At 36.4% G+C, this 27,282-nt stretch overlaps 2 protein-coding genes across 2 annotated transcripts in view; both read left to right on the forward strand.

Annotated features, from left to right (window-relative positions):
* Positions 1–26,592, forward strand: LOC311305899 (protein NLRC3-like). Its single transcript, XM_084433895.1, has 11 exons — positions 1–213; positions 1,707–1,835; positions 4,946–5,050; positions 5,412–5,516; positions 5,779–5,863; positions 6,141–6,336; positions 6,431–8,261; positions 12,109–12,279; positions 14,154–14,327; positions 15,025–15,195; positions 26,199–26,592. The coding sequence occupies exons 2-11, from the start codon at positions 1,777–1,779 to the stop codon at positions 26,218–26,220; spliced, it is 2,919 nt and encodes a 972-aa protein (XP_084290021.1). The 5' UTR covers positions 1–213; positions 1,707–1,776; the 3' UTR covers positions 26,221–26,592.
* LOC311305800 (uncharacterized protein) overlaps positions 1–27,282 on the forward strand; it is a 1,224,369-nt gene that overhangs the window by 527,576 nt on the left and 669,511 nt on the right. The window lies entirely within an intron of this gene.

The raw sequence follows: 27,282 nt of genomic DNA on the forward strand, positions 1-27,282 counted from the left end.
AGGAAGAAGAGGAAAACGAAAGGAACAGCACCTGGGCCTCGTTTATCACCGCTGCGTCGCACAGAACAGGCCCTGAGAGAGGCGGACGACACTTCCGACGCATAAGCTGTGATTTATAAAAACAAACTTGACGGGAAAATGTGCGCATCTCTACGCAAACTGTGACCTATGTGTACGAACGTTTTGGAGACGAAGCAGTTTGGCGAACCGATGGTGAGCTGGAGTTAAATGTCGTTTTGGTCGCTTTTAGACAGAGCATTTTAAGAAAATTATACATATACAGAAAGATAATACAACTATAATTTCACTCACCAAGCCTATCACATGAAGCAAACATCCATCCATTCCTACATGTCCGCGCCAGCGAGCGCGCTGGGCCGTTTAGTGGAACTGACGCATTACCCTATATCTAACGCAGATGAAGGAAAACTGTACATCTTCATTATGAGTCATAATCATAAATACAGTGCATGTTCACAATAACAGTTTAAATAAATAAAATTATGATTTAAAATATGTTTTACTTCTGATATAAACGTTTAGATTAAATATAATCGATAATGGACGAACGGTTTTATAAATCTGAATATTTTTTTGGGCGTAGGCCTACGCCATTTTTGGCTTTCGGGCGCACGTACACTTTTAGTAAGAGCACAGTTTTATAAATGAGAGCCCTGATACCCAAACCTGTTACTCACTGGATTTGATCTGATCTATGATCCAGAAAACATTTCTCCAGATTTAGCACAATGCCTCCAAATCTAATAACACTCGCGGCCATTTATGTGTTTAATCCACAATCCATCGAGACCAGCAAGAGATTCTGAGAACGACGCGCGCGGACTGACAACAAGCGTTACTGAGTTTAAAATACTGATAAATTCATATAATTATTATTATTAATACATTCTCCATTTAAGTCATTTGTAATTATTAGGAACTTTATATTGTAAAGCGTGATTTAAATGTGAAGTTACAGAAGGCTGTTCTTCTGCTACTCCGAACAGACGAAGAATCTGCCAGAAATTACAATCTTTTGAAGTTAAAACATGAAGTTTTATTGAGAAAGGTTTATTGAAAACGAATATGTTTCTGAAAGTTTCCCCCCATTTCCTCTTCAGTTTTAGGCTGTTGTTTTTGTGATGTGAAATCGAAAGTATTTTTGAAGCAGACATTTACAGTAGACAGACAGATGAAGCCTGACGTCAATGAACAACAATCTGCTGTTATTAAACTGAATATCTCAGTTCATATATAGCAATTATGGTTAGTAGTTATACAGTATGTCTATTATAATTCTGCTTACTTTTACTCAATCAGTTATTTTAGGATAATTTGAAAGTAATGAAATCAATCATCATTGTGAACTTGAAGTAATGATTAAATGACAAACGATTCAACAATTAATACAGATTGGGTAAATATGATTGTAAAATGATATTAAACTGTAATAGAGAATATAACAAATCAGCTTCAATTTTCCCACTCAAAGTTTTAAACACAATTTCTGTTCCCCAATGAATTAATATTTAGAGTCAGTTAAACTCATTAAACAATCAGAAATGATTAAGACCATTCGGCTATTTTACATGGCAATATATTTGTCTGTAACTCACTTTATTTTATAGATTGATGATAACTCCACATTCTTCATTATTGTCTTAAATAAGATGTTCTTCATCTGTGTAAAATGGTGTCATTTCCAGGTGATGCTGAAGGATTGAGTGTTTCCAGAAAGCAGTGCTGATCAGTTTTCAGTGTCAGTTTAGCTGCAGTATGTCAGAGGAAAGAGGAAAGGACTCTCTCTCTCAGATGAGTCTCTCAGAGAAACACAGGTAAGACTGCGTCTGTTTTCATCAGTTTAAACTCCACTGGACTTTGTGTTTCCCTGTCAATAACACAACTTTAAGCATATTTGCACATGCTTTGCACAATTTCTATATTTAACTTCTTAAATTAACTCTGACATTGTCTATAAAGCCCTGTTTGCTCTATAGAAAAAATCACAGTTAATAATTTGTTAATAACCTTCTAGACGCTGAATTAATCCAAATAAATGACTTCAGTTTTTAGATCATACAATTACTGACAGACATTAGGAAACAACTATACACTTAATTTAATTCAAGTATGCTAACACAACTGTGTCGCACAGACATTTCTGCTCTCTATTTCTGTCAATAAACAAAAACTTGAAATGTTCTCATAAATTAGAGTGAAGTATTTTTTAACATATTAAATCTCTCTCATGTATGTTAAAGAAATCGTTAAACTAATGTGAGCCAGTAAAATAAAGTAGTAGTTAACTATAAAACAGTAAGTTGTGTGAGTGTGTGTATTTCTGTGGAGGATTAGATTAATATTTAAAGCCATTACCACTCCCATGCATAAACCTCTTCTGACAAAAAAACTGTTTTACAACGTTTAAATCAATGTATTGTTTTATGAGAACGATTAGGCAGGATGATTTTCACATCATTTTGAAGAAAAAATCCTAGGCAACAACAATCCATTTGTCAAAAGTCTTGTGGACACATATTTACTATATGTTTTGTGGTTTTATTTCAGCAACTTTTATTTTTATTTTTTCAAATAACCACGCATAAACATTATTCTCTAAAAAACACAAAGATTTACAAGCATGTTGATCAGATATGATGGTAGCCCTGTTTGTGCTTTATAGAGTGAATTTACACCTTTGCCATTAACATGTTTATAAATAACTGAAAAAACAACAAATGTCAGAGCATGTCAGAACACCTCCAGGGCCCAGAAAACCCCTCAGACTCCAGAGGGTTAACCCTCTGAGGTCGGCAAACGCGCCCCCGCGTTTTGCTGGATTTTTTTCACATAGCAGCAACATAAACTTAAAAAAATCCGTCATTTACGGTCATATTAATAAAATAAATAGATGATTATAAACTATAGAGGGTCTTCTTTTTTTTGTGTACACTCACATTAACATCAAAACCTTGTTTTTATTTTTAAATAAATAAAATAAACAGGGTGCGCTTTCAGCTCACTCTGTCTCCGCAAAAATCTTTCTGAAACAAGTCTGGAAAATGAACTGAAACTCAGCTAATACTTATCACACAACCATGAAACATGCGTCTAAAAGAAAGCTTTATATTTCTAGTTTTAAATAAAACAATTCACATTCAAAACAAATATTCTCCTGCAATGTAATCTGTATGAAACTAAAGAGAAGTACAGTTTCTCCCGTCTCACCTAATTATCGGTAATGAGTTCACACCCACTCGCAGAGCGCGCTATTCATAAGATAATGAGCTGAAGTGATCTATGCAAAATAAGGTAAACGCCCCCTGAAATGCCTTAAAACCAGCAAGTTTCATTTATTCACTTTCCTGCGCTGTTGGAAGATGACACGAGTTCAAATTTTGCTCAGAAGAAGAGCAGGACTCTGACGACGAACGTTTGTATTTTGAGCGACGAACGTTGAGCGACTTGATCCAGCCGTGGATAATATTTCGGGTGAGTAAGTCTTTTTAAATTTACTTGCATTAGTTGACACATGTTCGCATTTATGAGGAAAAAACAATATTACATGACAGTTCTCCATTATGGACGCGAGCGCTCTGAAGCAGCACTAAAAGACTTTCAAACTTTCACAGAGACTTCAAAACAGAAAGCACAAATCCATTCTTTAAAACGAATTTCGTTTTGTATTAATTGTATCTTAATTTTAATATTATTTTCATTAACAAATTTCCTGGATTTAATACATAAAAAGTAAATAGGCTAGCAATCACAACATAAGGTGCTTGAACTGGAGATCATCATGAACCAGACAGTAGCCTACTCGCCTCGCAGGTCTAAAAAATGTGAAATATATTTACAGAAAGCTGGTTCTAAACAAAACCATCCAAAACAAAAAACTATGTAGCCTAATAAATGTGCATTTCTCTGGTGCGTTCACTAGCCTACTGCGAAGATCGCGAGTCAATAGCCTATCGTCAACTTTATCTTTGCCAGAAGTTAATAAACAATTAAAATGTCTTATTGCAATATTTTACATATTCATAATCATTATTTTTGCTGGATCTTTGAGACAGCTTTTTAGGTTTATGGCGTTTTGGAAAAGAGCTCTTCACGTACAAACACCGTTTCACTAAGGCACAGCGGCCCTTCAGCACATAAGAGAAAGAAAAAAAGAGAAAAAGCACAGACTTACTAATTACGAAACTTTGATGTGGTTGAACAGGTGAAACAGTCACAAATTCCTCAGCGCGTCCTCCTCTGATTGCTGTGTTCTGACTGAAAAAGTGCGTGCAGGAGCACATGCGCAAAACGTAGGTTTGTAAAATGTCCTTTTTTTTTAAATGACATGATAAAATAAAAATAATTCATATATATCATTTTACAAAACGGTTTTGCGCATGTGCTTCTGCGCGCACTATTTCGAATTTACGTAACGTTTTTGACGACACGGGACCATGGGCTGGGCCACTCGGAGGTTGCTTCCGGGAATAGTAGGCCACTGCCCTACAGTATTAAAAGTCGCATATAATTTATAACATATTATTGTTTATAAGGTTATAGTGTGCGTTATTTGTTTTCTCTTTAACTTCTTTCAGCTCTTTTCATGTTTGGGGGGTCGGATTGTACAAGTTACTTTTGTTTATCGCTCACAATTGCTTTGTTTATAACAGACTGATTATTTTTTTTATTTTGGTCACATTTGATTTGCTTAGAGCAAATTTAGAACATTATGTTCCTCCACATAGAGGAATTACAATAAAACAGATTGAAAAACAAAACCTCCTCTACTTCTTTTGTTCAGGCTGCGATGGGCCATTAGTCATTGGGGGGGTGTCTATGTCACACCCCTGGTCTGAATCTCATTAAGACACAGATGTGTTTCACACACAGTTCATGCTCCTTTACTAAAGTGTTTTCTCTCTCTCTCTGTTCTTTGTGTCATCAGTGTAAGATCAGGCTCACATGTGTCCAGCTCTGTGTCTCTGAAGAGTGATCAGTCTAAAGGTAGAGTACCAAACTTCAGTGAGAAAACACCATCATCTAATAAAAGGTATTTTGTGTGTTTACATTACATTATATTGTTGTATTATTTGTCTACAGTGGTGTATATGAATGAACTTGACTGAATAAAACAATAAGTCTCAATAAAACTCAATTCCTGGGAACCTTATGAAACTCATTCCAGTAACACAATTACACAGGCAGCCACAAGAAGGAGGCACAAATACACTATGGAAAATAGATCATGAAACTAAACATGTATATATGTTTCTCCATCCGACTGTAGTCATAAATGGACAAAAGCACAGCTATACTGCATTTAATTACTATTTGCAACATTACACCTTTTCAAATGAGACTAAAGTATCTCCTGTAGTAAAGTGTTTTCTCTCTGTTCTTTGTGTCATCAGTGTAAGATCAGGCTCACATGTGTCCAGCTCTGTGTCTCTGAAGAGTGATCAGTCTAAAGGTAGAGTACCAAACTTCAGTGAGAAAACACCATCATCTAATAAAAGGTATTTCATAAGTTTCAAATTTTTTGTCACACGTTGTCTGTGTTTAAAAGTTGTATCAGCGAATATCAATCATGAAACATTTCTAGATCCAATATTTATCATTATTTATCATTGAATCATTTATCATGATATTTCTTATTGATTACTCTGATAAATATTTGATCTGGTAAATATTTATCAGAGTATTCACAGCTAATGCTTTTTCTCTTTCTGTGAAATTTTGCCTGGAAAATCAGTATTTATTTGATTTATTTGATTACAGGCTTCAATATGAGACATTAGACTCAGACGTTCAGACTCACAGGAACCATGAGAATTTCAAAGACAATCTTCTAGGAATCTTCCAGGTAGGAAAACACATTTTTATAAATGTTTAATATTCTAACAAACAAATATGTTATTGAACAAAGACATTTTATTTAATTCCTCCAGATCCATTTTTTCCTCTGAAGCACTTATATATTTTTTATTTTTCTATTTGTTAAAAATAACAGCTGGTTAACATGTTAGTCTTTTAACTGGATTTTTTTAATAGATATTATAGTTATTTAATAAATTGTGTTGACCAAATGTAGGTGTACAATTTGGTTTAAATTGTGTATTTTTTCTTACTTTTGTTTGTAGGATCTTGAGAGCAAAATAATCACGTTTCTGAAGAATGAGCTGGAGAAGTTTAAGAAAATATTACAAAAGGAGAACACACAACACTTTGTGAAGGACTTTATTGAGAACAGATCCAGTATCAAAGAATCGGCTCTTGATCTCACACTACATTACCTGAGAGAGATGAAGCAAGATGAAGCTGCTGATGCTCTAGAAGGTAAGAGACTCATGATCATCTGTCTGATTGTCTCTTATAAATGTAGGAGAGAAAATGAAGACTAAAACTGTCTATTTTCTGTTCCTGTGTTTAGATGAGCTGCTCTTCATTCCTCAGCTGAAATGTGGCCTAAAGAAGAAGTATCAATGTGTGTTTGAAGGAATTGCGAAGCAAGGTGACTCCACACTTCTGAATAACATCTACACAGATCTCTATATCACTCAGGGTGGCAGTGAACAGGTCAATACTGAACATGAGGTGAGACAGATTGAAGTTGCTTCCAGGCGTCATGAAGCACAAGAGAAACAGGTTAAATGCACAAATTTGTTTGAAGCTCCTGAACAAGACAAGGAGATCCGAACTGTACTGACAAAAGGAGTCGCTGGCATCGGGAAATCAGTCTCTGTGCAAAAGTTTGTTCTGGACTGGGCTGAAGGAAAAGAAAATCAAGATATCAGCTTCATATTTCCTCTTCCATTCAGAGAGATGAACTTAAAGGAGAAAGAAAAACTGAGTTTGATGGACCTTATAACTCAATTTTTCCCAGAGACAAAAGGACTGAACCTTACAAGAAGGAATCAATTCAAAGTGCTGTTCATCCTTGATGGACTGGACGAATGTCGCCTTCCTCTGAAGCTTGATTGTAATGAGACGTGGAGTGATGTATCGTCACCAGCCTCTCTGGATGTTCTCCTAACGAACCTCATGAAGGGAAATCTGCTTCCTTCTGCTCTCATCTGGATCACCACCAGACCAGCAGCTGCCAGTAAGATTCCTCCTGACTGTATCGGCCGGCTGACAGAGATACGAGGATTCAGTGACGCACAGAAGGAAGAGTACTTAAAAAAAAGATTCACAGATGAGAATCAGGCCAACACAATCATAGATCACATTAAACAATCAAAGAGTCTCTTTATCATGTGCCACATCCCAGTCTTCTGCTGGATATCAGCCACGGTTCTCCAGAACATTCTGGAGGAGAAAAGAAATAATGATGTGAAAAACACTCAGGCTGATGCGATCTCTAAAACACTGCAGAAATCAAACACTGAAGACACTCCCAAGACTCTGACACAAATGTACACACACTTTCTCCGCTTCCAGATCCAGCAGAGCCGCCGAAAGTATGATGGAGAATACACACCAGATGTTTCCTGGAATAAAGACGCCATCCTTTCACTGGGGAAACTGGCGTTTCATCAGCTGGAAAGAAACAACCTGATCTTCTATGATACAGACCTGGAAGCCTGTGGTATTGATGTCTATAAGGCATCAGTGTACTCAGGCATGTGTACCCAGATCTTTAAGGAGGAAACAGGGATCGTTCTTGGTACCATGTACTGCTTTGTTCACTTGAGCATTCAAGAGTTTATTGCAGCCCTTTATGCACATCTGTTTCTAGACATCAACAAGACAAGTGTGTTTGATCATGAGTCTACAGAACAGGAAAACACAAATGAAACCATGATTGATTTTCTCAAGACTGCAGTGGACAAGGCGCTTGAGAGTGACAATGGACACCTGGACCTTTTCCTTCGCTTCCTCCTCGGTCTGTCGCTTCAGTCCAATCGAGGACTCTTACGAGGTCTGTTGACACAGCAAGATGGCAATGACCAGAGCAACAAGGAAATAGTTCAGTACATTAAGCAGAAATTGGAAGATGATCTTCCAGCAGAGAGATCCATCAATCTGTTCTACTGTCTGAATGAACTGAATGACCAAACTCTGGTGAAGGAGATTCAGACCCACCTTAGCAAAGGAAGTCTGTCATCTGGTTACCTTTCACCTGCCCAATGGTCTGCTGTAGCCTTTGTGTTGTTGACATCAGAGGAAGAGCTGGAGGAGTTTGAGCTTCAGAAATTCAAGAAATCAGACGAGTGTCTCATTAGATTATCGGCAGTAATCAAAACCTCCAGAAGAGCTCTGTAAGTCTTTTAATATATTTTGTCATGTTTTGCTCTCATCTGAAAAATGTTTTTATCTACATTACTCTATAGTGATTCCTCATCATGAACATGAACTTATCCCTGTAAAGCCTGACATATGAAATAATAGTCAGATTTTTTTTTTGTGTGTGTGGAGATAGTTTATCAAACCTTTAGACAAAATATAAAAGACCATGTAAAAATGTTTGCATGTTTTGTATCAATATGATACACCAGACTGTTATGACTTATATAGAATTATATATTAGCACATACTCATACTTGAGGGGAAAAAAGTACATATTTTATTCATATACCCAAACTGGGGGAAAGAATGTAATTTGGTACAGATGTTTTTTTATTTTGCTAAAATGAAAGATGAAATTCTGAAAGGTTATAATATAAAACATTAATATTTTTATAAAACAGGCTACTTAAATAAAGTACATATACATTATCGGTTGTTACTGTATCTCCCAATAATTTAAAATTTTAAATGCTAAGTTTATGTAAAAAGTGTTTATGTAAAAAATGTACATGAATATATGCATTTTAATAAGTGGTGCATGATATATTGGCCGCCGATATAATATCGGCCAATATGGTCATTTTTTTACACATCGGTATCGTTCCGATGTCAAAATAGGGCCGATGTGAACAGGCCGATAGTCATTCCTGTGTATTTGACGTGTGAAGTTGAAGATGAAGATGAAGTTGACGATGCTGACTCGTGATCTTCACAGTAGTGAACGCGCCTGAGAGAAATGCACATTTCATACGGATGACATAAGCAGAGAACAGTCTGTTTTCTTTCGTTTTGAATTATTCTGTTTAAAAGTACACATTTCAAGCTTTCTATATATGTGGTTTCGGTTCATTTATGAGACAAGCTCCAGGTTCACGCACTGGCGCCTCCGTGTCGTGATTAAATATTTTCTATTTAATTCTTATTTTTTTAAATCCAGGCTATTGGTTGATGAAACATTGATCAAAATTAAGATACAATTAATACAAAACGAAATAAAATTTAAAGACAGGCTTTGTGCTTTCTGTTTGAGGTCGCTGTGAAAGTTTTAAAGCAGTCTTTTAGTGCCGCTTTCAGAACGCTCGCGTCCGTAACGGAGAACTGTCCCGTCCATAACATTTTTTTTTTTTTTGTGAAATAAATTTCTAAATAAATGCGACTTATAGTCCAGTGCGACTTATATATGTTTTTTTTCCTCTTCATGACGCATTTTTTGACTGATCGTTTTTTGACTCGTAGATATTCGAATACATTGCTTGATATTTGATACCCGTTCGAATTAGATTTTTCTCAAAAGTGAAAGCACGTTTGATTTGTGGATTAATGATAAGCGCGAGTCTGGAGAAACAGGCGTTTATTTATTCATTCTCAGTGTTGAGAAACGTAGCCTTCATGTGTTACGTTATTGTGTTAATAATAACTAAATTACCTAATTATGTTACATATTTATTTTGTATGAAAACTAGCGCGTTCGTTACCTATAGATTAAAAAGTACTGTTGTATCAGTGCTGCGCGAGCTCTCACTCACAAACACGGACGCGCACACACAGAGAGAGAAGATAATTGTAAAATGAAAATTGACGGGCTAAGTTTAAATTTTGTTCTTGCTTGGTTTTTTTTTCTGTCAAAATGTCAGAAAACATTTTGTATTATCCATCCGTGTTTTCATATGTCGGATTCGTCTAACTTATTCTTGATATTATTTTTAGAATAAGTGATTCGTTATGCTATTATTGGACTCCTGTCTATTCATTGTCAACTGTTTTCTATAAATATGTTTGTATTGGCTAACATTTATTCAGCTAATGCCTGTTTAAAATGTGCAATGTTCAAACGCAAAGACAGCACGTCACAAATGGAAGCCAAATATCATATTTGGATATTGGAATAATAAATTAGTTGCCTATCTTAATGTTCCTATGTTTTTTGTTGTTGTTGGTGGTTTTTTTTTTTCTAGGGGTTTCTTAATTTTAGACAAGTTGACCAGCACACATTTTATGCAATGCAATATAATGCATGTGTGTCGTCGTGCATTATATTATAAAAATGTGTGTTTTGGAAAATAGCTCATTATTTGATTATCATAAAAATGTGTTTTCTATACAGAGATATCGACATCTGTAAATATCGGTATCGGCCATAACAGCAATATTAATATCGGTTATCGGTATTGGCCACAATTTTCACATCGGTGCATCACTAATTTTAATGCATTATTAATCTTAATTTTAATCAGTGTTTCATCAACAAATCGCTTGGATTTAAAAAATAAGAAGCAAATATAGCCGACATCAGGACTTGGAGGCACCAGAGCGATCACTGGCATTGCCCGTGAACTGGAGCTCGTCTTATAAGTGAATCGAAACTCAGAGTAGTATAGGCTATAAAAAATATATATAGAAAGCTTGAAATGTCTATATCAAACAAAACAATTCAAAATGAAAAGAAACAGTTGGCTATACTCTCTGCTTATGTAATCCATATCGTATGAAATGTGCATTTCTCTCTAGAGGCGCGTTCACTACTGCGAACATGTCAAGTCAGCATCGTCAACTGACACTGACACAGAAAACACTAGTTTATTAACCCTCTGGGGTCTGAGGTGTTTTTGGGGTCCTTGAGATGTTCTGACATGCCCTGACATTTGTGCTTTTTTTCAGTTGCTTATAAACATTAAAGCAGGGCTCAGTAGTTTCAGGATTTCTTCGCTGTTTTCTCGCTTTTTGCTCGCAGTTTTCTCTCTAGAGCTCCCCCCACAGCTTCGGAATAGATATTTGACAACACTGTTGTAAAAACTCGTTGGTGATTCTCAGACACCAGAAGCTAGTAGATCAACGACATGAAAGCAGATGGGACATTCTTTAAAACGTCTTCTTCATTCGGGTTCGAACAGCGTGAGGGAGCGCAATAATGACAGCATTTTAGCAGATTTCTTTTGGCCGTAAAGCAATTGTTTACATCGCGAGACCTGATATCACGCGATACTTCCTGACGCGGCAGCCGGCGGCCCGCCGGCTCAAAGTTGCAAGTGCAGATTTTCCGCTCACGGGCACCAGGGGGGTGCGAAACAACCACCATTCAACCCGAAATAAGTAATATAACCATTCCATTGACTCCGAAGCTGTTCAGTTAAGGTAAAAAAGTTACTTAGTTCACCTTTAATGGCAAAGGTATAATTACACTCTATTTAGCACAAACAGGGCTACCATAATATGTGAGCAACATGTATACATGTTTGTATTTTTGAAAGAATAATGTTTATGCATGGTTATTGAAAAAACTAAAAATGAAAGTTTCTGAAATAAGGCCTCAAAACACATACTAAATATGTGTCCACAAGACTTCTGAATAATGCATTTTGTCGCCTAGAGTTTTTTCTTCAAAATTATGTGAAAATCACCCTGCCTAATCATCCACATAAAACAATACATTGATTTAAATTTTGTAAGACACCTTTCGAAAAAAGCGAGCCTATCGCGCCGGCGCGATTGTCGACCCCAGGGGGTTAATTAACAATTAAAATATCTGCTTGCTTTATTTGACACCTTCATAATCATTACTTTTGCCGGTTCTTTGTGACAGTTTTTTAGTGTGTAAGTGGCAGTGACGTCACCCACTGGTTACATGAACGCGTCACCACCTCATCATTAAGTCCGTGGCCAGGGGTTAGCCTTGCCTGCTGCGGCTCCGACTGATTTCCGACTCATATTATGGAAGACAATTTAAACTTACCATTGTCGATATTAGAGCTCCTTTAATATTTGTATATAGAAAATGTATTATATGTGTGCCATCTAATTCTGTGTTGTGATTTATTGTAGGTTAAATGATTGTAACTTAACAGAAAAAAGCTGTTCAGCTCTGGCTGCAGTTCTTGGATCAGATACCAATCTGAAAGAGCTGAACATGAACAAAAATAATCTGCAGGATTCAGGAGTGAAGCTGCTCTGCACTGGACTGAAGAATATAAATTGTAAATTGGAGATACTGAGGTAAGTTGAGCCACATGAGTCACATGACTAAAGTAAGGTGCAATGAATGACGGGACGATCCCAGAGGCTAAACGTTATAAATAAAAGTTGCATTTCTTTGTATATAAGTAAGTTTGTCTTTGTTCTATTGTTGTTGTGTTTTTCATTCAAAATAATAATGAGCCACAAACTAAGCAATCCAAAGATCTTTTATTTATTTGTTACAATGTGGGTATAGCATATCATCCTTCTTATCAATTTTGTTAATAAAAGTCCAATGTTTAATATAAGTGAATTTATCATTGTACTATTTTATTATTGATGTATTTGCATTAATACTAATGAACCACAAACTAAGCATTTGTTTTAAATTTAGGGGAAAACACTAAGACCTTCATTTATCAGTGTTACAATGGGGGTATACTATGCGATCTGTCCTATTTGATTTGTTGATAAAAGTTTGATGTTCAATATAAGCGAGGTTGTCATTGTGCCATTTTACTGTTGTTGTGTTTTTTTCAGTGAGTAATACTGAAGTGACATTAAGCATTCATTTTGTGCTGCATTCATTTGGTGCTGCACTGTAATGCAAATAATTGCAGGGGATTATAATATTTAATGGATAATGTATTTTCCATATATGTATATTCTTCTACTTATAAGTTAACACTTAAATTGGGCTGTTTTTGTTTATAGTAATTTATAATTTAGTGATTTAATCGTTATTTGCATACCTAGTGTTGAGTCAGAATTCAGATGATTCTGTTAGAGCTGGTAAATCTGCCACAGAAAGGAGGGTGAGATCTAGTAGAAATCACTTATCTTAAGATTGTATATAACAGGATTAATGTATTTTAGTGCTTTTGAGGAAGCTGTTTGTCTTTGATTCTGCTTTCAGCTTTGCAGCTAGTCTCGACTAAACACTTCCTGTAGTTTATGAGTGTTTTACACCGTATGCGCTATATGCGGTGCATAGGGGCGCAGCACCATGCGATGGTAAAATAAATAAATAATTACAATTCTTTTTTTGGTATTTTCTATATGTAGCTGCTGTTGTGCATTTCTAAATCATTTCTGCATTTCCTCAATGTTATATAACATTTTAGAGGACTAACAGGCTAGAGTAGGCGCCCTCATAAGATTCCATCATAGAATTTTGACATTGAAGATGTCGCGAGCGTAATATTGCGAGGGGCGCCATGAGCACTGAGCGAGCAGGTACAAGTAGTGAATTGTCGTTGAAAAAGATGGATAAAGCAAAAAAAAACTGTCGAGGCTAAAGATAGATGTTAACAGACATTAGCGCTCTAAAGTTCTCTGAAGTGTGGCGGAAAAAGCCAAGTAAAACTTTAAATAACCATTGAATCAAATTAAAATTTTATTCTTATTTGTGAAATAAGCATGTAACCCGTTACAACTCCAGCACTCAAAGAATTGTTAAATTGTTAGCCAAATGTGTTGCTTCATACCCCTCTGACACTGGGTAGTTGCGCCCCTGGTCTCCCTCATCCTTGCAAAGCTGCTTCAGCTCAGTGACATTTGTAGACTTTCCAACATGAGCTGTGCTTCAAGTCCTTCCACAGCATTTTAATGGAATTGAAGTCTGGACTTTATTGGGCCATTCCCAAACTTTAATTTTCTAATTTTCCGACCATTTTCAGATCATAGACTTTCAGAGTTGTACAGTTATAGTTAATTGCAATCTTGAAAGGGATGTTGATGTCTAACATATCAAAGTTCACTGAGCCTTTTGTTTGCCTCCATATTAAATTGTCAGTTTTTGCAACTGACTTTCAATACGAAGAATATGAAGAATAAAATCAAATTCAGTTTAAGGATTTATATTGTTCAGGTTTAACTGATTAATCAGCTGAATGTTTTCCTCTCTGTTCTAGACTCTCTAACTGCAGTGTGACAGAAGAAGGTTATAAAGCTCTGGCTTCAGCTCTGAGATCAAACCCTTCACACCTGATAGAGCTGGATCTCACAGGAAATGATCCTGGACAATCAGGAGTGAAGGAGCTCAATGATTTACTGCAGGATCCAGACTGTCAACTGAAGACACTGAGGTGAGACGAGATCAAATAATTAACTAAATTAGCTATATGCAGGCTAAATATTCATAACTAATATATTATTTTAGTTATAGAATAAGCTGTACAATTTGTTGCATCAAAATGATCAAGATCAGATCAGATGCTGCAGGTTCTGTCATGATGATGATAACCGTCAACACAGTTTAGTTGTGATACGAGCTACAGGTCAAATAGACATTATGGGTCAGTATATGTGTGCTGACATTCAGGAGTATACCTTGATAATTAACAATAATAGTTTTCCATCAAGCCCAGATTCACTGCATCTCTCTGCACCAGGTCTATGAGTCTCCAGATGTTCTCAAACATGCAGTTTCACAAGCCAGTTTTCTCTGTGCTGACGTTTCTCACTCCTCCTGCTTTAAAGACAGAAAGATCTTAATTTCACACTCTGTATTCATACTGAAAATCATGATCTAGTGAGCTTTTGGCCTTCTGCTCTGTGAGACCTTTCTGTTCTTATGCTTATGTTTGCTTTAGGACTTGAGTGTTGCTCTAGTTTCTTTTAAATATAGATTTATTTGTGTATTTAAATGTTTAAAGAAAAATTTGACATCTAAATAACTAACTTAAGCTTGTCTTTAAAACAACAATTAAGTTTTTTATCGTATCAATCATTTTTTGTAATGCAGTGGACATTTAGTTGATACCTGAATTGCCTCTTCTGCAGGTTTGTGAGTCCTGCTGCTGAGGAAGCCTGTCAGTATGTGAATAGAGTTGTGGGTATAAACCCGTTACTCCAGAGAGAGCTGAATCTGAGTGGACATGAACTAGGAGACACACGAGTGAATCAGATCGCTGCTTTACTGCAGGATAAACACTGTCAACTCAACACACTGACGTGAGTATTGCTCATTTATTTATTATATTACTTTTAAGCATTTTTTCCCTCACACAGAGCCAGAATAATTTAAAGTAATAAAATTAAACAGTCAATTAAACTATTAAGCTGCAACCCCACTTTTGAAAAATCCCCAGAATGTCACATGATTATGGCACTTTTTCATGTGTTCCATATATGGACTAAAGCTGCGTCCGAAATCGCGCACTATGGGAGTAGGTACTACATTTAAATTAGAACATACTTCGCGACCGTTAAAAAAGTACGCTCTATAGTATGAATACGGGTAGTATGAATGGAGTCAGGACGTACTGGTATTACAGTTGGTATTGTCACGTAACATGCGCGGTCACATCAGCGCGGAAATTTAAAGAGCCCATTCCACTGACTGCACCAACTTAGAGCAATGTTTTTAGTTCTTCTTTCCGCTTTCGTCTGCGTTTTACGTCGTTCGTGCTCATAATTCAGAGGAGTCGTCGGTCAGCTGCTCGCAGATCACGCCTTTGTCAAGAGCTTTGGTGTAATTTCTCAAATAAGTTAAATATCATTTAGCCAATACATTTTACCTAAAAAAAAAACACACACAAAAAAAAACACACATAAACATGGATGGCAATATCACAAGCAGTGTGTGTGTGTGTATATATTTATATATATACATACATGTAGGGTAACACACTGAGATCAGATACAAAACACACATATACACACACACATTCATATACATTCATATACATCAATTTTTTTTTTTTTTTTATCAAGCTTGTATATTTAGGTTCAGTAATTTTACTTTAATGACAATTAATAGGTCCTTTTCATTGCCATTAAAGTGAAATAACTGAACATAAACATACAAGCTTGATAAAAATGATCAAACTAGAAGAAAATTCTAGTTCTATATTTTAAAGATGGAGCTGACCTCCGCCCCGGACAAAGCAGTCCGACAAAGCAGTCAGGAGAGTTCAACGTTGGAGGATTTGAACTTGAAAAAACAGAGTGTACTGAGTAAGCCTACTGACATCTTTCCGCAGTTAAAACTACATTACTTCTTATGTTCATTCATGTTTATTTGATGCTATAAATTAACTAGAAGGAAGAGATGATCGGTTCACGAGCACCTTTAACTGAGGCACCACAGCGATCTGTCAAGACACATTACAGAGCCACAAAACGGTTACGGTACTCTAAATTTCTTTAAAAATGACCAAATTTTAACGTTGAGACTTTGTTTAATATCAAAAGTAACCTGGACTGTCTTGTCTGTCAGCGTGTTGTCAGTGTCTCTGCTGCTCGATGTTTTTCATTGCGTGAGATCATGGTTTGGCGTGAGCGCGGTGTAGCTTGTCGGACATAGCAACAGTAACTAAAGGGGCCGGGTCTTTGCGTTTTTTTGTTTGTTTTTTTTGCAACTGTTGGTCTTTGACATTTAAACGAAGTCAGCCATTTTGTTGGATTTTAGCTAAAAAATGTGGCGGCACATTACTGGAGTGGTAAAGAAAGCATCTGTGAAAGCAGCGCAGTTTGAGTGTTTCAGAACGTATATGTGGTCGGAGAGAAAGATGAGACTACCCTTCTCTGACTACGTTTGAATGTGTGAGTTAAGTATTAAACTGTTGGTGAGATGAGATGAGATAATGCAATGCTGACATAGGCTACAGTGCAATGACAGTTGCACAGATGTTGGGAACCGGTGAGAAAATGTCCGGTAGCCTACCCGGTAACTTTACCAGTAATAACCATAGATATCATATAAAGGCTAGATGTCTTGTGCGCGCTGCTGGCCAATGGAGGTCGACGTCCGCACACGGCGGCCATCATACCACAGTGTGCTCGCTCACTCGTAACATGGTGCATGTACTTTTAAATAACCATAACTTGCTCAGAGATGTAGCTATGACACTGCATACATATGAATAATTATAACATAAATGTTCAAGCATTCGGAATTATAGCCACGTTAATAGCGTTAGTAAGAAACCAAACCGTTTGTAAATCCGTCAAGATTTCAGCGAGATAAGAGGATTTGTGTGCATGCTGATCACTCACCTTAATTCACTGCTCCACTGTGGTTAGATGGCCGCCGGTGATGCCGGAAGTGACTCCGCCTTAAGATATCTAGCCTTTATATGATATATATGGTAATAACAATATTAATTTAGTTCTGCTTAACGGTTCCTGAACGCTGTAACTAACAGCTGCCCAGCCATCAACACAGCCGCGTGTGATTTGTTTTTAATACGAGCTGCACTAGGTCTATATCTGTATTCTAAGAGTTATTATTACTTGTATGGATCTCGTTAATAACTTGACAACACTTAAATGTGTATTCTTACAAGTTAAAGAACAAATGTTTGTGCAATTCCTTTTTTTCCACCTTTTATGAGGCCAAAAAAAAAAAAAACTGTCTGGTAAAAAGTCACTGTGGCGGGTGGTCAAAAAAGTCTGCGTGAACCGGAAGTTGCAAACGACTTTTCTCCAGTGTTGTGACGTATTTCCCAGTGAAAAGGCATATTGAGCAGAGGGCAGGGTTTTACGCTAGCGCTCCTCCTCTCTATCTCTCGCTCATAGCAGACTAACGGTTTGAGGGGAGTGGTTAAGCGTTTCCCAAAACGATTTTGAATGATTTAAAGCGGTTTACCGCTATACCGCGAGAATTTCTTGCTTTTCAACCGCGGTAAGATAAAATCCATTCCGTCCCAGCCCTAATCATGTTAACTGGGGGAACGTGCGTGCACGCAGATTTTTTTTCCAGTTTTACCTGGATTTCCAGCAGATGTTAGACGGCTACAGATTCGTCGCAGCCATTTTTCACGGATCCATGATTAAAAACGTATGTTTCACCAGTTGTATACACACTGGTATGCATAATAAAGCGATTTGTTTTTGAAGTGTATATTCCTGCGTATTTGACGCAATTTCAAAGAAGTTTAACATACTTTAGTGTCAAGCTCAGAAACCACGTCTATGTTAACATGGGGCATTCGGTTTCATTGGATGAACAGACTTGTCAGCGCACTTCAGAAGACTCTTCTCAACATTAGTGTATTATATTTTCTGTAGTGTGTTGTCATGAGTTCTAATCACAAATAACCACAGATGTAGATTAAATGAAACAAGCTAGACTACCTAAAAGAAGCATAAATTGCAAAGTCATTTACATTTTTTTCCAGTTGCATTTATTGATCTGCATATAGCCTAATTTTATAATAGATCTATTATTTTTTATATAAAAACACTTATCAGCTTATTTTACTCTGCTGATTATATTAACCCCCTGAGGTCGGCGGTCTCGCCGGCGATACCAGCTCGCTTTTTTTTTATCAGTGTAAAAGAAACTCATAAATACTCTGTTGACTTTGATTTTCCATAGGAGTTTCATACATCAATCGATTCTGTTAAATGTGTATTATTTTTGTGTATACTCACAATAAAAGCAAAGTGTTGTGCTTTTCGCCAAATTAAGAAAAATAAACACGGAGCGCGATCTGCCTTCTCTCTGTCCGTGTAGTACATTCTGAAACGCGTCCGAAAATGAATCATAACTCAGCGAATACTTCTCACACAGACACGTGGTATATGTCTTTATGAAGCTTGAAATCTCTTCTTTTAAATGAAGTAATTAATATAAAAAACAAATGTTTTCAACTCATGTAATCCGTTTGAAAGCAAGGAGAGGTACCGTTTTTTCCTTCTGCCTCATTATCTCTATAATGAACCGAGGCCGCCCCGCCCCCGGCGCTATTCACATGGTAAATAGTTTAGGTAATCTATGCTTCGCACCCGCCCCCCCGATCAATGCCTTGAAAACACGAAGTTTCATCAGATCAGATTCACTGATAGTTCATCGCGTTTAGAGAGGATGGCTCGTTTCTCCGGTAAAGACGCTCTTCAGATGATTCTGGACAGTGAGGAATAACTCACCTTGGCTTTTCCTCAGAGGAAGATTGTAGCTCAGACGACGAACGGCAGCATTTTCAAGAGCGAATTGATCACGCCGAGTAAACACCGAGTTTTCGCGTGAGTAAATACGTGTACTCAAGTGGTCTAGTGGTAGAACATTTACCTAGTGTGTCAGAGGTTCTGAGTTTGAATCTGCACTCATATATATATATATATTTTTTTTTTTTTTATCAAATCAGATTATGTTTATCAGTGGTTGTATATCAGGCAGAGACATGTTTGTGTGTATTTTGATTTGTAATTTCACTAGAACGAAAAGAGAGTCTCCACAACGGATTGAAGCGCGAGTCCGAGTGAAGACTGCGCGAGCCTAAAACAAACACAGTACCCGCGGGAATCCACGGCGCAAACCTGTGAGGGGCTGTGTTTTCTCGAGCCCCATATCAGCTCGAGAAAACACAAGTTTATTCAGATCATTACTTGTTTACACCGTCTCGCAGCGCTGTGAGGAATAATAATAAGGGAAAATGTCCCTCAAAAGGTAGATGTAAACAAACTATTAAAAGGTAAATATAATTTTTTTCTTTAAATAATTTGTATTGTGTTTTATTAGTAACAAATTTGGGGAGAGGATAAATATTCCAAAACTGAAAATACAGTATGAGAATTAACTGCACAATTACTAGATATGTTTACCTTGGATATTATACAATTTGCAAGCACAATTTGTGAAAAAAAAAAATGTATATAAAAAATATAAATAAAATTAATTTTTGTGTATAAATATATACACATATATATGTGTGTGTGTATGCACATAGATATATATTTGTATAAGCAACGTATTAAACTGCAAATTAACATTTATATTCCTTATAATAAAAATGAAAGACCTATGTTACAGACATATGAAAGACAACATTTCGTTGATTAGTTTTGGATAGATACATTTTTACTGTAAAATATCTGCCACCTCAAATAAGCTTTTATTTGCCAATTTTTTGTCAAAAATAATCAAATAATCAATCAAATCCTTAACTTTGAAATATGTATGATAAAATGTATACTTTAGTTTTTACAAAGAAAGATTACACTTGAATTGTTGTTTATTTAAATATTTACAAGGTAGATGTAAACAAACTATTAAAAGGTAAATATAAGCCTTTTCTTTAAATAATTTTTATTGTGTTTTATTAGTGACAAATTTGGGGAGAGGATAAATATTCCAAAACTGAAAATACAGTATGAGAATTAACTGCACAATTACTAGACATGTTTTCCTTGGATATTATAGGCCAAATTGCAAGCACAATATGTGGAAAAATAAAAAAGAATTGAGATGCTTCCAACTGTTGCTCTTGCATTCTTGTGGCTCAGTGACTCACCTGAATGAATGGCTCATTAAGTATGCGGTCCTCAGGTGTGAACCACTAAATATGCATGATCATTGACGCCCACTCGAATATTGCCTTTCCAAACAGAAAGTGCTTTGCAAAATTCAAATCAATGTATTGTGTTATGTGAAGGTTTAGGCAGGGTGATTTTCACATAATTTTGAAGAAAAAACACTAGGCGATGACATCTATTAGACAAAAGTCTTATTGGCACATATTTAGTGTATGTTTTGTGGTCTTATTTCAGAAACTTTAGTTTTTCGTTTTTTCAATAACCACGCATAAACATTATTCTCTCAAAAATGCAGACATGTACATTCTTGTTGCTCACATATTATGGTAGCCCTGTTTGTGCTAAATAGTGTGTAATTTTTTTTTGCCATTACTATGTTTATAAGCAACTGAAAAAAGCACAAATGTCAGGGCATGTCAGAACATCTCAAGGACCCCAAAAACACCTTAGACCCCAGAGGGTTAAGATCTCTTTTCTGTACAACCAGCTTGGACACCTGTATCCTTTTCCCTGGACATAAAGCAGCTATGCTTATAGGGTCATGAAGTTAATTATCTCATGAACTTGTAACATTCAACAGATTTATAAAATAAAAAAAAAAAAAATAAAAACTAATTTTGACTCTTCTCCTTTCAGAACAATTATATATAGCAAATATAGTAATATTGAATTGTACATTGTGTCAAGCTTTCCTGTAGCTCAAACAGTAGAGCATTGGTGCTTACAACACCAAGGTCATGGGTTTGATTCCCAGGGAAAGCAAGAACTAATAAGAATGCAAATGTGTAGCTTGAAATGCAATGTAAGTCGCTTTGGATAGAAGCGTCTGCAAATGTGTACATGTACATTATGCTCAGTAGGAGCATGAACTTGAATGTTGTGTATCTAATGTCTTGCATTGGACATGTAGAACACTTTGTCTTTAGTGATTAAAGTCCTGTGAAAAACACTGAGAGGCAACCACAAATTGTATTACTGAAATAAGCAAAACATATGATATAGTGATAATGAATTATTACAAATATATACTGATATTCTCTATGGCTAATATACTCATAGGCCTACATCACTAACCTCTTGATCATTTGTCACCTCACACGAATAGCATGACCCTCTCTAAAACAAGAGGAAATGCTTTATTGTTTACTTTTTTGCTGACCTCTTTAACAAAAGAAATATGACACATTTGACTGGTACCATGAATCTCATTAACATATTCTCTTTACTTGTTATGAATCATCACATCATGTGCTTTCATTATTGTTGTCTGCTAACCGTTAGGAACATATTAAAAGGTCTATAAATTAAGTGTCATTGTTGTTAGGCCATATACTGCCACAGCAAATGGATGCAATTAAAGTTAGACAAATCAAAAACTTTGCAGGATAACCAATATCCCGACCGCTGCTCAAGAAAGGAGCGTGATTATATAAAGAGGAGATGTGAAAATTTCACAATGAAGGGTGATGGTGTGTTAAATTGTTCTTAAAAAGATAATACAACTGTGACATTTATTTACTAATATAACTACATTAGATGGAGAGCAGCATAGGTATTAAGGCCAAACTGGCCAATGGGTAAGAAAAATGTATACATATACATTACAAAACAAGTAACTGTTCTTCATAAACATGTAACTTAAGTCTATAGTTTGTTCTCCCTTCCTTAGATTGAATGTTCAGAATGTTGAAGGTGGGACTGTGTGGTCAGATCTTCCACTGTTGGCAAATACAGCTGTTTTTTTATTGTTGCTTTCATACCTGTTAGCTAATAAATATGTTTGTTGAACATTCCCTGAATAAATGCTGTGGGTAATTCACTGGATCCATAAGCTATGCCTTCTCAATTTTCAACACTCTTTAGGAATATTTATGGAGTGTAGCCTACTGTATGCTTTATGCTTTAATTCATTCCTCAGTAACATTAAAATAAATAATAAATAAATGCTTGACATCCCTTTTACCTCAGCAGTATTGCTGCTCAATTTAAATTAAGCCACAAATTGGCATCATAACAATAATCTGCGAATACACATGCACTGCAAAGACACAATGTCAATAGCATGATTTATTTAATGTACTTACAGTTGTCGTCAGATATTCAATTTCATTGAAACGAATGTAACAAAATAATGTGGGCGTGGTCTGTGTCGTGAAATCTTCCCTTAAAGGAGAACTCCGGTCAATTTTAACATTGAGCTCATTTTTTTGTAAATTTGGAGTGCTGTCAGTACAGAGAACAACGACAAAAATCGGTGTTGCCTACACTGTGTTATCCTCTTTTTAAAATTGACTTTTAAAGTTGACTTCAATAGGGCAAGTTTTATACCTGCTTTTAGCCTCTTAACCCTCTGGGGTCTGAGGTGTTTTTGGGGTCCTTGAGATGTTCTGACATGCCCTGACATTTGTGCTTTTTTCAGTTGCTTATAAACATAGTAATGGCAAAAAAAAATTACACACTATTTAGCACAAACAGGGCTACCATAATATGTGAGCAACAAGAATGTACATGTCTGCATTTTTGAGAGAATAATGTTTATGCGTGGTTATTGAAAAAACTAAAAACTAAAGTTTCTGAAATAAGACCACAAAACACACACTAAATATGTGCCAATAAGACTTTTGTCTAATGGATGTCATCGCCTAGTGTTTTTTCTTCAAAATTATGTGAAAATCACCCTGCCTAATCCTTCACATAACACAATACATTGATTTGAATTTTGCAAAGCACTTTCTGTTTGGAAAGGCAATATTCGAGTGGGCGTCGACGATCATTCATATGTAGTGGTTCACACCTGAGGACCGCATACTTAATGAGCCATTCATTCAGGTGAGTCACTGAGCCACAAGAATGCAAGAGCAACAGTTGGAAGCATCTCAATTCTTTTTTATTTTTCCACATATTGTGCTTGCAATTTGGCCTATAATAGCCAAGGAAAACATGTAATTGTGCAGTTAATTCTCATACTGTATTTTCAGTTTTGGAATATTTATCCTCTCCCCAAATTTGTCACTAATAAAACACAATAAAAATTATTTAAAGAAAAGGCTTATATTTACCTTTTAATAGTTTGTTTACATCTACCTTGTAAATATTTAAATAAACAACAATTCAAGTGTAATCTTTCTTTGTACAAACTAAAGTATACATTTTATCATACATATTTCAAAGTGAAGGATTTGATTGATTATTTGATTATTTTTGACAAAAAAGCTTATTTGAGGTGGCAGATATTTTACAGTAAAAATGTATAATCTATCCAAAACTAATCAACGAAATGTTGTCTTTCATATGTCTGTAACATAGGTCTTTCATTTTTATTATAAGGAATATAAATGCTAATTTGCAGTTTAATACGTTGCTTATACGGTGACGGTGTAAACAAGTAATGATCTGAATAAACTTGTGTTTTCTCGAGCTGATATGGGGCTCGAGAAAACACAGCCCCTCACAGGTTTGCGCCGTGGATTCCCGCGAGTCAGACGCGGATACTGTGTTTGTTTTAGGCTCGCGCAGTCTTCACTCGGACGCGCGCTTCAATCCGTTGTGGAGACTCTCTTTTCGTTCCAGTGAAATTACAAAATAAAATACACTCTTTTGCATGTCTCTGCCTGATATACAACCACTGATAAACATAATTTGATTTGACAAAAAAAAAAAAACTATATGAGTGCGGATTCGAACTCAGAACCTCTGACACGCTAGGCAAATGTTCTACCACTAGACCACTTGAGTACACGTATTTACTCACGTGAAAACTCGGTGTTTACTCGGCGTGATCAATTCGCTCTTGAACATGCTGCCGTTCGTCTGAGTTACAATCTTCCTCTGAGGAAAAGCCAAGGTGAGTTATTCCTCGCTGTCCAGGATCATCTGAACGGCGTCTTTACCGGAGAAACGCGCCATCCTCTCTAAACGCGATGAACTATCAGTGAATCTGATCTGATGAAACTTCGTGTTTTCAAGGCATTGATCGGGGGGCGGGTGCGAAGCATAGATCACCTAAACTATTTACCATGTCAATAGCGCCGGGGGCGGGGCGGCCTCAGTTCATTATAGAGATAATTAGGCAGAAGGAAAAAACGGTACCTCTCCTTGCTTTCAAACGGATTACATGAGTTGAAAACATTTGTTTTTTTTATTAATTACTTCATTTAAAAGAAGAGATTTCAAGCTTCATAAAGACATATATCACGTGCCTGTGTGAGAAGTATTCGCTGAGTTATGATTCATTTTCGGACGCGTTTCAGAATGGACTACACGGACAGAGAGAAGGCAGAACTCGCTCCGTGATTATTTTTCTTAATTTGGCGAAAAGCACAACACTTTGTTTTTATTGTGAGTATACAGAAAAATAATACACATTTAACAGAATCGATTGATGTATGAAACTCCTATGGAAAATCAAAGTCAACAGAGTATTTATGAGTTTCTTTTACACTGATAAAAAAAAGCGAGCTGGTATCGCCGGCGATACCGCCGACCTCAGGGGGTTAACATCCTTGATGTGTCATTACAAGTGCACAGCCATGTGAGTGATTCCTTCAGAGTGAACACGGGTGAATACATACCTGTATTTCGGTCGAAGTCCAAAGTAGTCGATTGTCGAGTTCACGCGCGTGATCATACTTACTAAACCTATGCGCGTGAACTCGACAATTGATTACTATGGACTTCGACCGAAAACAGGATGTAAATACAGGTTTGAGCGCTGGCTGAAATAACATCATTTTTATTCATATCTTTCACATCTACTGCAGTCAGATTGACCGCGTGTTCACTCTGAAGGAATCACTCACATGGCCGTGCACTTGTAATGACACATCAAGGATGTTAAGAGGCTAAAAGCAGGTTTAAAACTTGCCCTATTGAAGTCAACAGGGTGCAAATTTTAAAAGAGGATAACACGGTGTAGTAATAGTAAGTGTTTGTGGTACAGCCGTGAATCAGTTATTCACTGCAAACGCATCATATATGAAGCACTATAGCACGTGCTGCTCCTGCACTGCACACGGAGTATGTGGGAAACGGCCGTAAGATCCACCTACAGTTCTTAGAAACTTAGATGTGTCACGCACATAGTATCTCTTTATTTCGTACAACAGCAGCACTCATCTTGTTTGTTTACAGCGGATGCCGATGAAGCGGCCGTAAACCGGAAACTGATATGCCGACACTGCGGAAGTTCGTCGTGACGCTTGTGCACATAGCCTATTATATCAGTTTCTGTAGAGGCAGAACAATGTTTTTTTTCAGACATCAGGATCAGAACTGTTCATAACTGCTTTCAATTTAATCTTTGTATTTCACAAATATCTAATTTTGGTGCAACATATGAAGAGCTCTTTTCCAAAACGGGATAAACGCCATTTTTTAAAAAAATGAGTTTGTCATGTCATTTTGCTGTGTACTGGACCTATTCACTGCTCCATCAACGTTTCATGACAAATCGCTATATTTCCTTGTTTAAAATGTACTGCAAGATGCAGTTTCTTTCCAAAACGAGATAAGCGCCGAACCTATTTTTAGCCTAAACGGGATATATCCTCTCAACCAATCAGAATTCGGCGAGCGTTCTACGTAATCCAAATAGGCGGCGATCTGAACAGAGGTTTGTTACTTTGTTTATGTTCATTCATTCCTCAAAATGAGTGCTTTAAACTGTAATAACACTTTTGATGGCCTTGATGAGCCAGTGAGACCTACACCTGGGGGTAGAAAACGCAGACTGGACAAAGAAAATCACAAAAAACAACAAAAAAAGAAGGTTCGTCACTCGGGTGGCGCGTTAATACCAACAGTGGGATGTCAACACAAAGCTGCCGCCAAAGGTTTCTGTCAGGCCGAGAGGCTGTCGCCGGACGATCTGATGGTAAATTTCAACTATTTTTATGAAAAACCAAACAAGGTTGACCAGGACCAGGCCATACTTCATCTCCTGGACATCACGCAAGTGACAAGGAAGCGTCCGAAAGTCCAGGACATTAACAAACAAAAAGACCGGAACGTATCTGTTAAGTACAGTCTCTTGTGCAACAGACATCCGGAGAAAGTGCCCGTTTGCAAGGCGACCTTCATAAAAGTGTTTGGTGAGTACAACTTTCGTTTCAGAATTGACTAGTATAATACCGTTTTGTAGGTTTGTAGGTTATATATAACAATTATGTCACATAACGTTACATTTACCTCAGGAAAGCCATTTAATGACCATAGCATGTTAACTGAATAGAAAAAAATAGCTAGAGAGGAGATTTTGCTGAGCACTATATTACATATTTATTATATTTTTACTTATGTCATTAAATAATTGTTATTATAACAAAAACTGCATTTATATTTAATTTAATTTGTTATTTTTAACCTTTAATAATACCAGCAGATTGGGCCCTCTATGTTTACAGCATTAGGTGAGATTATTTTTTTAAATAAAATTTAAAATAAACATGTATCCAAATTAGTCAATATTGAATCAAAATCGGAATCAAATCACAAGAATGGAATTTTTATCTTGAATTTTTTGTCAAGCAATAATAAAAACTGTATCCTACCAGTCATAAAAAAAAAAAAAAAAATCTCACTCCAAGCTAAACTCAAAAGTTGGCAGCCCTGGCTAACGTGACATTAAAAGTACTGAATAGTTCTACTAGCCTACTGATAGATAGACTGGCCTTTGATACACTGACCATGATAAGGTGCTATGGTAGATTGTGTAGTGATGATAGTGCAAAAGTACAAAATGCGACCAGTAAACAGTGCAGGGATATGTGCAAAGATGTGATT

The sequence above is a fragment of the Rutilus rutilus genome, assembly GCF_951802725.1.
Source record: "Rutilus rutilus genome assembly, chromosome: 1".
NCBI classification, from domain to species: domain Eukaryota; kingdom Metazoa; phylum Chordata; class Actinopteri; order Cypriniformes; family Leuciscidae; genus Rutilus; species Rutilus rutilus.